A 12783-nucleotide genomic window follows, 5' to 3' on the forward strand; every position below is an offset into this window, starting at 1 on the left:
TTCATTTTCTTCGACGGGAAAATATCTCTCCGACGATCGCTGAGGGGAAGAAGAAGACTGATTCTAAAGAACTAATAAATCTCCAGCTTTAACGAACGATCCACTCAAATTCGGCCACGTACCACAAGGATTAAGTCCTTAAACCTCCTAATTACGGACCAATCCTTACGTTTATTAGCCTAAATATTATTATTATATTAAAACTAACATATGCTTTAGCGTTAAGGATTCGGGATGAACCCCCGTTGCGGACGCTCTTATAACCCTCAACTTTGAATTTAATAGGGCATGTTTTTTTTCCACACTCAAATCATTATATTTAAATTAAAATAAGATGTGAAGCATCTTTATCTTTCAAATACATATTATTGAAATATTTCATACTAGTATATCTCCGTGTTTCGCACGGACATGTTCAATATAGAAGTAAGATGAACATAAAATATTTATTTTTTCGTTTCCAAAACAATGAAAAAGTATCAGATATGAAAGTTCAGGGGAAATATATCTTGCAAAAATACAACTAAAATATATTTTTGGTCAAATACTACTAAAATATTAAGATTGCTTTTGTAAATAACTAAGGTTGGTATTTCTTGTATATTTTTTCTTATAATCGTATTTTTTCATTTTTCTTTTCTAATGATATTTTTTATTTTCAAATTTTTGTTTGTGAGAAAATCTACAAAAATTGGTAACATTATATAAGAAAAAAAAGTCTATTTTGATATGAAAGTAAACATAAATAATATCTCTGTAAGACTACAAAAATATTTAAAAATAAAGAAAACTAATCTGAGATTTGGTTTTGATATAGAAAGTAAACATGAGCCATCGTTATTTAAGCTCCATTTTCTAACTTGTAGTGCCTTTCAAGTTTATTAGAGGCTTGTAAATCTGTTTTAAGGTGAGTTTGTTACATTCTTTCCTTGATTTGTCACCATCACGACCAATAAAAATTTCTAGCAAATCCAAAATAATTTAATCTATTTTAGAATAATATTGATCAAATGTTATTGATCAAATGTATTACATAAAAAAGGTAAATATTATAAAAAGGTTAGAGGAGGTAAAGATTAACATGATGCAAATTATGATTTTAGTATTGAAGAATTTGAGTGTATTACTATTTAGTCTCACTAACCTTGAGTTCGATCTTCATCGGTTAACTCTGCATTAATCGCCACCATAGAAACTTGTGTTTTTTCTTAGCCATTTAAAATATTTTTTTCTTGGAGAATAAAAGCCATTGATTTGTCTGGTTAGAAAATTACATTGAATGCAGGTAGAGATGAATATATAGCATCGTGAGTCAAACTTCCTTTGCATATACCAGTTTCTAAAATTGTGTGATCATGAAATAGTGGAAGATATATTAGGAACTTTGTTTATCAATTTTTTTTATTTTATATGTATCAGTTACGTTAATAACTGTTTTTTTTTTGCATTGAAGTTTTTTTCTACATTTGTAGTTTTTCTTTAAATGTTAAGCCATGTATCAAAATTTTATTAGTCATATAACTCGTGCTTTATTATATAAAAGATGTCAATTGGCATTCTATTAGGTTGTTTCCATTTTACGTTTAAAGAATACCAGATTTTACGTACATTTTCAATTTATAATGGGAAAGTATGTTTTAGATTTTTTAAAAATTATATTGCATCCGAACTGATCAGAAATTACCAAATCCGATCTTTTCATCAATGGTATAAAATTCAATTTCTACCATTAAGATTGTTACTTTTAGGTGGTTGCGTTTTTGCAATGTATTTCAATATTTTTATTATAGCAAATTCTCTCTTGTTTTGTATATTCTCAGAATAAACTATATGTGTGCTTTCTGAAACAGCAGTCTGTTTCTAAAAACCTTTTAAAAAGCAAATTAAATTCCTAGAGCTCAAAGATTAACCTTCACAGGAGACGTGGGTTAGGCTTGATAAGACTGTGGTCTTTTAGTCCGTTCCACAATGCTCTTGCACATTATATTGGTGTCCAATATTGCGACTAATTAATAAAAATAGTTGAATACAATAATGGTCTAAAAAAAGAATTTTCCTATTTGTAAATTAATATAATTAAATCCTCGAAACTCAGAGTCTTCTTTCCAAAGTAAATGACAACATGTGCTGCCTTAAGAATGATTCAAGAAAATTTGATCGTGGAATGAACTTAGTTTACATGTTGTTGACTTGACTTGTTACCGTTGTCCTATAATACTTAACAAGAAACTGCGACATTTTTCATTCACTTGCACATTGTCTCCTTGTCTCCAAACATCCAAACAAAAACCTTAAAAATGGCCGTCCAAGAACCATTGGTTCCGCACCATCAAGTGTTTCTTAATTTCCGAGGAGAGGAGCTTCGTGACGGTTTCGTCAGTTATCTGGAGACTGCATTGAAAAACGCTGGGATCAATGTGTTCATAGACAAAAATGAAATGAGGGGAGAAGATCTAACCGTTCTTTTCCGTAGGATCGAAGAATCAAAGATTGCGTTGGTCGTGTTCTCGAGAAGGTACATGGAATCAAAATGGTGTTTGAACGAGCTGGTGAAGATCAAAGAATGTGTCGAAGAAAAGAAACTTGTGGCCTTTCCCATATTCTTTAAGGTCAACCCAATTGAGTTAGAAGAACTTTTCTATGATGCACGTGAGATTCATAGCAATGTGCAGACTCACATTATGGAGAAATGGAAGGTGGCATTGGAGTGTATTAAGTCAAAGATGGGCTTGACTTTGAAGGAACAGAGGTATTGCTTTGGATCCCTTTGTTTGAAAATGTGCTATTTTCTCTGATGGAAATCCTTGGATATGACATTCTTTTATGGGAAACAATTAGTTATAGAAAAGAAAAAAACAATTATTTATAGGGGAAAAACTATAGTCTATGTCATTTTAGGTATTCAATTCATTTCAACAAAATTTTGTTGGTAGCTAGACATCTTAAGCATGTATAGTCGAATGCAGAGTGTCTCTAGGCCTCTTGCATATTATGATTAGGGTGGTTGGTAACTTGGTATGCTTTCATGTTATCAACTTTTGATGTGGCAATGAAGATAAGCATGGAAGGACTTGTAATGAACCATATAGAATGTAAATCTTTTTTAGAAATTTGACATTCGACCAATTTTTTCATTTTTGTAAATTTTGACTAAAATAACAATGTCCATTTCAAATTTAACCTAAAACAGCTATAAAGTTATGAAACCAAATACTTATTAAATTAGATTAAAATTAAATATTGGGTAAACCAGATTTGATTTTTAATTTATTTAAAATTCCCAAAAATTGAAATTATTTTAATTGATTTATAAATTCATATATTTTAAATATTTTAAAACTAGACATAGGATTTAAGAAGAAAAATGGTAATCTTCATATTTGATTTTAAACCTTTACTAAATTATTTTAAAAAAGTTATTGGATGGAAATCAAATAGTACTGACCGGTTAACAGAATTTTGGACATAAGAGCTGCCAGCCAATAAAATTTCCACTTCTATTTTGGTTTGGTTAATTTGGTTTTGTGATGCTTTTGGTTTTGGTATAAGACCAAAAAGATGTAGTAAAAATTTTAAAATTTAAGACATAATTCTATTGATAATAAATATACGAAAACTCTTATATAAATATATGGTTCCATTTAAATTATAAATTAATAACTAGTATCTGATTTAAAACAATAAGAGGGTGTGTATTCAATTTAGAAGTTGATGTGGTATGTTTTTAGTACATCTTTAGATGATTTAGGTGAAATGAGAATTTGCTATATTTTTTTGTGAAATCACTGTAGAATATTATCTACAACTATGAATATAACTAGATTTTGACATGAGTTTTAAAAGCACATGATTATTTTTTTTTTGTTACAAAATTAATATAATATAAATTATAACTGCATCCATAATTATGTATTTTAGGTTTTATATAAAATATTATTATTATTATTATTAACAATACTCTGTATTTTAAATATTATGATTAATATTCTGTATTTTAAATATTTTAAAGTAAAATAATTTATGGATAAATGTCATTTTTAGTTTTATCATGGAGGAATTTCATGGTTACCACTTTTATGATACCATTATTCATCTTTACCACCATTAAAGAGACATTTTCAAAAAATTATTTTTCATTAAGTGACAAAAAACTCCTATACTCTTGTTCTATATATATATATATATATATATATATATATATATATATAACAATTATTTAAATAAATAAATAGAAAATGAAATAAATATTTTTTTTTATGTTTTCGAATTATACTTTTTCAAATTCGAATGTTTTTATAATTTTTTTTTTTGAAATTTTTGCGCATTTTGTTTTTCAAAATTTCTTTTTGAAAAAAAAAAATTATGTTCGAAACTATTTTTAAAATTTTTCATATTTTTTTTAAGTATATTCATATATTTATTAAAATCCTAAATTTCACATTCCAAAAATTCTACTCCACCCTTTAACTCTAAACCCTAAGTCTAGGTTAGTTAACCCTAGGAGTATAAATGTCTTTTATACATCATTAAAACTAAGAGTAAAAATGGTTAGTGTAAACATAAAAAGTGGTATTATAAATGTGGTGTTTGTGGCAATTTCCTTTTTATCATATGTGTAAAAGAATATATTTTAGTCATAAATTTGTGAAGCATTAATTTTAAGATGTTAATAAATTAATATTTTAGGTTTGTGAAGAGTTATTTTTAATATAAATTGCAACAAAAAAATTATACTTATCCAATTAATTTTTATAAATTTTTTATAGTTATGACGCAATATCGTAATTTAAAAAATTACTTTTAATAAGAGAATCATTGTATGTTTAATATGTATTGTGTTGCTATATAATATTTTTTGTTTTACGGAATAACATGTGTTCATATAAAATTTTATTTTTAATTAATATTTTATAGTCAAAATAAAATTACATATAATATAACTATATGATAATTAGAATTTGATATAGAATAATCCATTTATTTGTTGTGTCTTACATTTGATTTAATTTATTTTTAACATATTAAAATTAAAATCGAATAATACATCTTCTAACATGTTTCGAACTGGTCAAATTTTTAATCTATAATTTTTAATATAAATGAGTTAATATATTTGTTAAAACTGGCTCGTATTTAATTAGTATATTGTATGATTGATGAAATAACTCCTAAAAATCTAGGGAGAATTCCATGTTTACCACTTTCATGATACTATTATTCATTTTTACCACCCTAAAAGAACATTTTCAAAAATATATTCTTCATTAAGTGGAAAAAGAGTCTTATATCCTTGTTTTATATATATATATAATAAATAATTATTTAAATAAATTAAAAATAAATTTAAAAAATAATAAAAAATATTTTTTTTATGTTTCTGAATTATACTTTTCAAATTCGAATTTTTTTAAACTATTTTTTTTGAAACTATTTTTTTCATTAATTTTTTTTTGAACTATTTTTTTTTAAATAATATTTTTTTAAAGAATTTTATTTATATATTTATTAGAATCCTAAATTTCACATTTCAAAAAACCTATCCCACCCTTCAATTTTGAATCCTAAGTCTAGATTAGTTAACGGTATGGATATAAATGTCTTTTACCCTTCATTAAAAGTGAGGGTAAAAATGGTTAGTGTAAACATGAAAAGTGGTACTATAAATGTAGTATTTGTGGTAATTTCCCAAAAATCTATAATAGTAAAAGTATCAAGGGAAATTAGCAAAAATAATACATTCATAATAATATTTTTTCATGTTTACACTAACCATTTTTAACTATACTTTTAAATAGGGAAATTTTTTTTATAACCCTAGGGTTAACTAATCTAGACTTTGAGTTTGGAGTTGGGGTGTGTAAAGTTTTTGGAATGTGAAATTTAGGATTCTAATAAATATATAAATAAATACTTAAAAAATATAAAAAGTTTCAAAAAGAATTATCGACCTTTAAAAAGAAATTTATGAAAAAAAATTCAAAAAAATAATTCGAAAACATAGTTTTTTTTTATTTAAATAATTATTTATTATATATATAGAACAAAGGTATAAAAATCGTTTGCCTTTTATTGAAGAGATACTTTTGAAAATATATCTTTAGTGGTGATAAACATGAATATCAATCATAACCCATTCCACTATACTACAAACTAATGTAAATTTAGTTAATTTAAAATATTTTAATTTTACCTGTAAATATATTTATATAAATTTTAATATCTAATTTCAAAAAAAAAAATTATAGAGTATAATTAATTTGCATTGATTTAATATTTAGTTTTATAATAGTTTTTAGATTAAAGTATATTGTAAGCTCTAGGAATTTTTGTTATTGTGTGTGTATATATTTTTAATTTACTGTTATAAATAGATTAAGTTATTTACCTAGATTTATTATTTAATTTAATATTTAATGATGCTGTAATTTATATATAATATTATAAAGTTTATATTGTGTATATAAACTGAAACTAAATTATTATTAATGCATAATAATTATTTAATTATTTGATATTAATAAATCTTTAGTAATTTTAAAAATCTGTATAAGTATTTTTTAGTTATTTTATGAGTCCAAATTTGATAATATCACACAATGCATCAAGGTTATGTTCAAATTATACTTATGTTTTAATAGTATTTGATTATTGTTATCTTATTTGAGTTGGTTTCTCTTGTTATGGAAGTGAGGCCGATTTCGTCAAGGAAGTCGTGGTCGAGGTCATGAAAAGGCTCAGCACCATTCCATGTAGTATGGAAGGAGAAGAGAAAGTGGCTAGTCTCTTTGGAATCGAACATCGGATCAAGCAAGTCGAGGAAAAGTTTGGTTTCGGTTACAGCGACGAAACTAGAATTGTGGGAATTGTTGGGATGCCTGGTATTGGCAAAACCACTCTCGCAACGGAGCTGTTCAAGAGGTATCAAAACAAGTTCATTCGCTGCGTGAATTTTCTGAAGATCCGTAAGGAGACGGATGCTGGCCATTTGAGGATGACGTTCCTTAAAGACTTACTTCCGAAGACAAAGACAAACATAACTGATAAGACGACGTATGACTGTCTGAAGAGTGAACTGGTCGTGAACAAAGTCTTTGTTGTTTTAGACGATGTGAGTAGCGAAAAACATATAAAGACTCTTCTTGGGGACCTAAGCTGGATCAAGAAAGGAAGCAGGATTGTTATTACAACCCGTGACAGGGCATTGATCGCCGACTTAGATCCAAATCCTTACGTGGTTCCAAGATTGAACCCTCGAGATGGGTTGATGTACTTCAGCTTCTTTGCTTTAGGGGGTTTCAATCCCGAGATGGGAGATTATATGAAAATGTCTAGAGTGTTTGTGGATTACGTTAGAGGCAACCCAAAAGCTCTCAGAGAATTGGGTAAGGAACTTTGTGGGAAAGGGGAGACGCTCTGGAAAGCACGGCTTAATACATTGACAACATGTTCCAACAAGAGCATTCAAGATCTGTTGAAGATAAGCTATGATGAGCTTAGTGAAGAGGAGAAGGATGCGTTCCTTGACATTGCGTGTTTCTTCAGATCAGAGGACGAGTTTTATGCGAGAAGCTTACTGGATCATGGGGATCATGATGATGAGTCCTCTGAAGGTGCCAGTGAGATAACGGATCTTGCCTACAAGTTTCTAATTAGTATATCTGGCGGACGCGTAGAGATGCATGATTTACTTCATACATTCGGCATGGAACTTTGTTCGTTATCATCCACAGAAGAAAAAAGTAGGCTGTGGAAATGTCAAGACATTGTCGCTGCATTGCATGACAAGATGGTGAGGCTAATCAATGAGTTTATATTTTTATGGTATCAATATGATAAGTGAGTTTATGTTTTTCTTTTATATTTAGGATACCGAAATTGTGACATCTGTGAGAGGCATTTTTCTAGACATGTCTCAAGTAACGGACATGCCTTTATACAGTTGGGTCTTTGCCAAAATGTGCAATCTATGGTACCTTAAATTCTACACTTCTACTTGTCCTCGAGAATGTGAAGGCGACTGCAAGTTAAATTTCCCTGATGGACTTTCATTACCTCTGGAAGAGATCCGGTACCTGGACTGGCTGAAATTCCCGTTGGAGGAACTTCCATCTGACTTCAACCCCAAGAATCTTGTTGATCTAAGGCTGCCTTACAGCAAGATTAAACAAGTTTGGAAAGCTTATAAGGTTAGGACATCTCCATGTCACTTTTATATTTGACTCTAAATACTATCGTAGAAAACATTCTTCTCTAACTCACCTTACTCTAAAATACAGATTGCTATTTTCTTTTATATTTCGAAAAAAATATCATTCACGTATATTTAGAGGAAAATAGTATTTCTCTGCTTTATTGTAATAGATGTCAATCAAAGTCCACATCGAAAATTTAGACAAATAATGTCTAATATATAAAGAAATGTTCAAGTCTAATTAATACAAGATTTTTTGGCAGAAAAGCTAAAAATAAATCTATGCGGGCTAGTGTTTTAGGTCCGAAGTGGATAATATTGTACTACTCGGTACAAGATAAATACCAACATATTGTCAAAACTCATATATTTTATAATTTTTCTGTTTTATAAAAGAAAATAGAGTAATACATGTCATATGGTCTTAGTTCCTTTTGTATTGTTAGAGTTGCATACATTACTGACTGGTGGTGTAATTCCATATGGTTTTAATAGGATACACCGAAACTGAAGTGGGTGGATCTTAACAACTCGAGAAAGTTGCAGACGTTGGCAGGGTTCTCAAAGGCCCCAAATCTTTTGAGACTAAATCTTGAAGGTTGCACAAGCCTAGAACGTTTATCTGAAGAGATGCAAACAATGGAAAGTCTTGTTTTCTTGAACTTGAGAGGATGCACAAGTCTCTCGCATCTTCCGCAGATGAATCTGAGTTCATTGAAAACTCTTATCCTCAGCAGCTGTGCAAAGCTTTATAGATTTCAGCTAATTTCCGAAAATCTAGAATCTCTCTACTTGGATGGAACTGCAATAGAGGATCTCCCTTCAGACATTGTGAAGCTTCAAAGACTTGTCTTATTGAATCTAAAGGAGTGTAAAAGGCTGAGGAGTCTTCCAGAGTGTATAGGAAAGCTTAAAGCTCTTGAAGAACTGATTCTCTCTGGCTGTTCAAATCTCGAGACTTTTCCAAATGTTGAAGACAGCATGGAAAATTTCCGGGTTTTACTACTTGATGGGACTTCAATCTTAGAGGTGCCAAAGATACTTCCCGGTATTAACAGCCTGTTGTTTCTGAGGCGTATATCTTTTAGCGGAAATAGTGTGATCAGCAGCTTAGGATCTGACATCAGTCGAATGTATCATCTCAAATGGTTGGACTTGAACTCTTGTGAGAAACTCAGGTCTCTTTCGACGCTTCCACCAAATCTCCAGTGGTTAGATGCACATGGTTGCATCTCCTTGCAAACAGTCTCGAGTCCTCTAGCCTTTATTGTGCCAACAGAACAGATTCACAACACTTTCACTTTCAGCTTCACTAAATGTTGTAAACTCAATGAGGCTGCAAAGAATGAAATTGCATCCCACGTTAGGAGAAAATGCCAGCTAGTCTCATCAGATGATCACCACAATGGGGTAGTCTATTCTTTTTTTCTTGTTTTTTTATTCTTTTTCTTCAAGTCTTAAAATCTTCTGGTTTTCTGATATAATATATATTTATTTATTTATTTATTTTTAATTTACTTTTTTCTCCTAGCAGAATTTTATCTCGACTTGCTATCCTGGATACGAAGTACCTGCATGGTTCAGTCACCAAGCCTATGGTTCAGTGTTAGAACCAAAGCTGCCTCCACATTGGTGCGACAACAAGTTTCTAGGAATATATCTATGTGCCATTGTCTCGTTTCGTGACTGCAGAGATCAGAGCAGCCGCATCCTGGCTAAATGTACCTGTGAGTTTGAAGACTTAGATGCACCATGTAGCCGGTTTAGCATTCCTGTTGAAAATGAGCCGCGTAATATCGAGTCAGACCATGTCTTCATCAGCTATATAAGTTGGTCAAACATCAAGAAACGTCAAGAAGTAGAGTTCAAGAAAGGATGTGTTCCTACTAGAGCTGTCCTTAGGTTCAAAGTGACTGATGGGGCTGGTGAAGAGATTCCACAGTGTGAAGTTGTGAAGTGTGGGTTCAGTTTGGTGTACGAACCTGATGATGAAGTTAGTAATGTTGTTTCTTTGCCGGCGGCAAGGACGATGTTGAATGGTGAGAGTAGTCAAGGTGAGGTAACCACTTTCCAATCTGCAGAAGAAGGTCCTACTGCAAGTCCAACAACAGCCGACTCTACAAGTAAGAACAATAGTTTCTAGAGTGGATTACCAAATAAGGCACTCCAGATGATATTTTTAATTTAATTTTTGTATTCATGTTATGTTTGTTTATTAATTATCGTTTGATGTTTTTTATTTAATATTTTTATTTTTTCCATGTCTCCTTATACTTTCAATGTATTATTAATAAGTTTCCCATAGTCCAGATTACTAGATAATAGCGCGGAATCTTCGTATATTTTGTTTCTAGTTGTTATTTTAGTATCATATTTCGACTGATATGAATTAATAATTTAAACAAAAGAATAATATATTTAATTTAGTATAAAAGTTTTGAACATAAATATTTAAAATGGATAAAACTAAAACTTAAACAAAGAGTAAATATGTGCTTTCATAATATCAAGAACATGTTTATTATTTTGTATTTGGTATCAACTCTCATATTTAGTGTAATTTGGATATAAACCTAAACCTTTCAAAATAAAAGAATATCACTATTAACTTGTATGTATACTTCTTTTTGAAGTTTTGTAGTTCGAATATATCACTTTGATTTATAAATTTAATCCCATATATATTGTGTAACATTTCTATATTTACTATAAAGAAGCTCGTGTATCTTTCACAAAAATTATTTTGTTATCATTGTCAATGCCACACTCCCTCTTGCTCTATTTCCGCAACCTCTTATCTTCCATATTTTTGTCGTAGAAACTTTGATTATTTATATTATATCAGTTTGCACATTTCATTATGTCTTCCATATTTCATTGTAACTTGTAATATGGAAAATATGCAAACTGATATAATGTAAATAATTAAAGTTTTTATCTAAGGAAATCAATATCTAAATATTTATTTTTGTAACTTGATATATATACAACTATTTTATATAGAATAGACAAACTTGAAATAATTTAGAACTGCTGTAAAGTTGTTCTTTAATTCATAGCTTCGATGCATCCACCTTCTCAATGCTTCATCCGCATTCTCAACGGGGCCACCCATATACTCTACAACTATATCTGCAGTTTCTGAGTCAAATCACTTACACCTAACCATAAACAAAATCTGGACATTCCAAAGACAAAATAAATGCTCTACTCTCCAATCTTTCAATTCAGGATCAATAAACCGGTTCACCAAAAATTCAAAATCACCTTGTAATCTACATTTTCTGAAACAGAGATCGCTTGAAGATCCCATACACATCAAAAACCATACACATTGTATCCTCCCTTGTGAAATAAAGTTAGATGTAATCACATACACATCGCAAAAACCATCTTTCACTTTCTGGTTCAAGTTTGTGTTGGTGACCAGAGCGTTAACCTTAAGGCAAATCCGCTTAGCAGCATCAAGCTGAGCTGCATCTGCATTCTCTGTCGGATCAGGATCAGACAAGCTGATTGCCATAGCTAAATGGGCTTGATACTTTCTCCTCAGTCAAATTGAAATAAACACCATCCATAGCCGCCGCAAAATCACGTTCTAGACGTTGCCGAAACCTAACGAAGAGACATACAAAGTAAGAAATGGGCTCAAGCTAGAGCTACTGAATAGGGGCGGGATCGATCATCGGTCTAGGCGACTCGTCTAACCTGTGATGGTCTCCGAATCCGCAGCCAACGCCACTACTTCCTCCGATGTGGAGTTTCCAAAAGATGCTTCATCTTCGGCATCATTCTTAACGACGTCTCTCTCTCTCCTCTCGAGAGAGAGAGAGGGAGAGAGAGAGGAAGAGAGAGAGAGAGAGGAGAGAGACGAGAGCTGAGCGAGAGCTCTCGAGAGATGAGTATCTCTCCTCCTCTCTCTCTCTCTCCTAAGCTCTCTGTTCTCTCGAGATCCTCTCTCTCCTCATCTCCTCTCTCCAGAGACTCTCTCGAGAACTCGTCTCGCTCAACTCGTCTCTCGCGCTCTCCTCCTCTCTCTAGAGTCAGAGCTCTAGCTCTCTCCTCAGAATCTGGATCTCTCTCGGTCTCTCCGATCTCTCCTGTCCAGAAAGAGACTAGCTCGATCAGAGAGAGATCTGAGAGAAGAGTCTCTCAAAAGATACTCGAGGAACTGAGCGAGATCTCAGATCACATCTCTCTCTGCTCTCTGTTCTGCTAGAGGGAGAGAGTCCATGAGAGCTTCGAAGGTAGTCGAGAGCACTCTGGTCTAGCTCTGCGAGTCGCAGGAGAGAGGAGAGAGCAGATCGAAAGCAGAGAGCTCTCTGAGAAGAGAGAGTCGATCCGAGTAGTAAGTGCGCTCCTAGTCTCTCATGCTTCTGGGATTACCCAGATCTGAGAGATACTAAGACTCAGTCTTCTCTCGCTCTCTCAAATCGCTCCATTCAATCGCATACTCTGATAGACTCTCTCTCATCTATCCACCGGCTCTCTATCGTCTCTCTCTTCCCTTCTCTCTTCTCCTATGCTCTCTGCTCTCTCTCTCTCTCTGTCTCTCTCTCCTCTCTCTCTCTTTCTCCTCTCTCTCAGTACTC

At 31.6% G+C, this 12783-nt stretch overlaps 2 protein-coding genes across 2 annotated transcripts; both read left to right on the forward strand.

The window, feature by feature from the left end:
- The first annotated feature begins 1258 nt into the window (after window positions 1–1258).
- Window positions 1259–3735, forward strand: LOC125595193 (disease resistance protein RBA1-like). Its single transcript, XM_048771087.1, has one exon. It carries the CDS (start codon window positions 2298–2300, stop codon window positions 2793–2795), a length of 498 nt encoding a protein of 165 aa, XP_048627044.1. The 5' UTR covers window positions 1259–2297; the 3' UTR covers window positions 2796–3735.
- Window positions 3736–6754: 3019 nt separating this feature from the next.
- On the forward strand, window positions 6755–10334 carry LOC106403248 (disease resistance-like protein CSA1). Its single transcript, XM_048771088.1, has 4 exons — window positions 6755–7789; window positions 7866–8186; window positions 8687–9601; window positions 9726–10334. The coding sequence occupies exons 1-4, from the start codon at window positions 6755–6757 to the stop codon at window positions 10332–10334; spliced, it is 2880 nt and encodes a 959-aa protein (XP_048627045.1).
- Window positions 10335–12783: the final 2449 nt, after the last annotated feature.

The sequence above is a fragment of the Brassica napus genome (assembly GCF_020379485.1).
Source record: "Brassica napus cultivar Da-Ae chromosome C9 unlocalized genomic scaffold, Da-Ae chrC09_Random_68, whole genome shotgun sequence".
Classification (NCBI taxonomy): Eukaryota; Viridiplantae; Streptophyta; class Magnoliopsida; order Brassicales; family Brassicaceae; genus Brassica; species Brassica napus.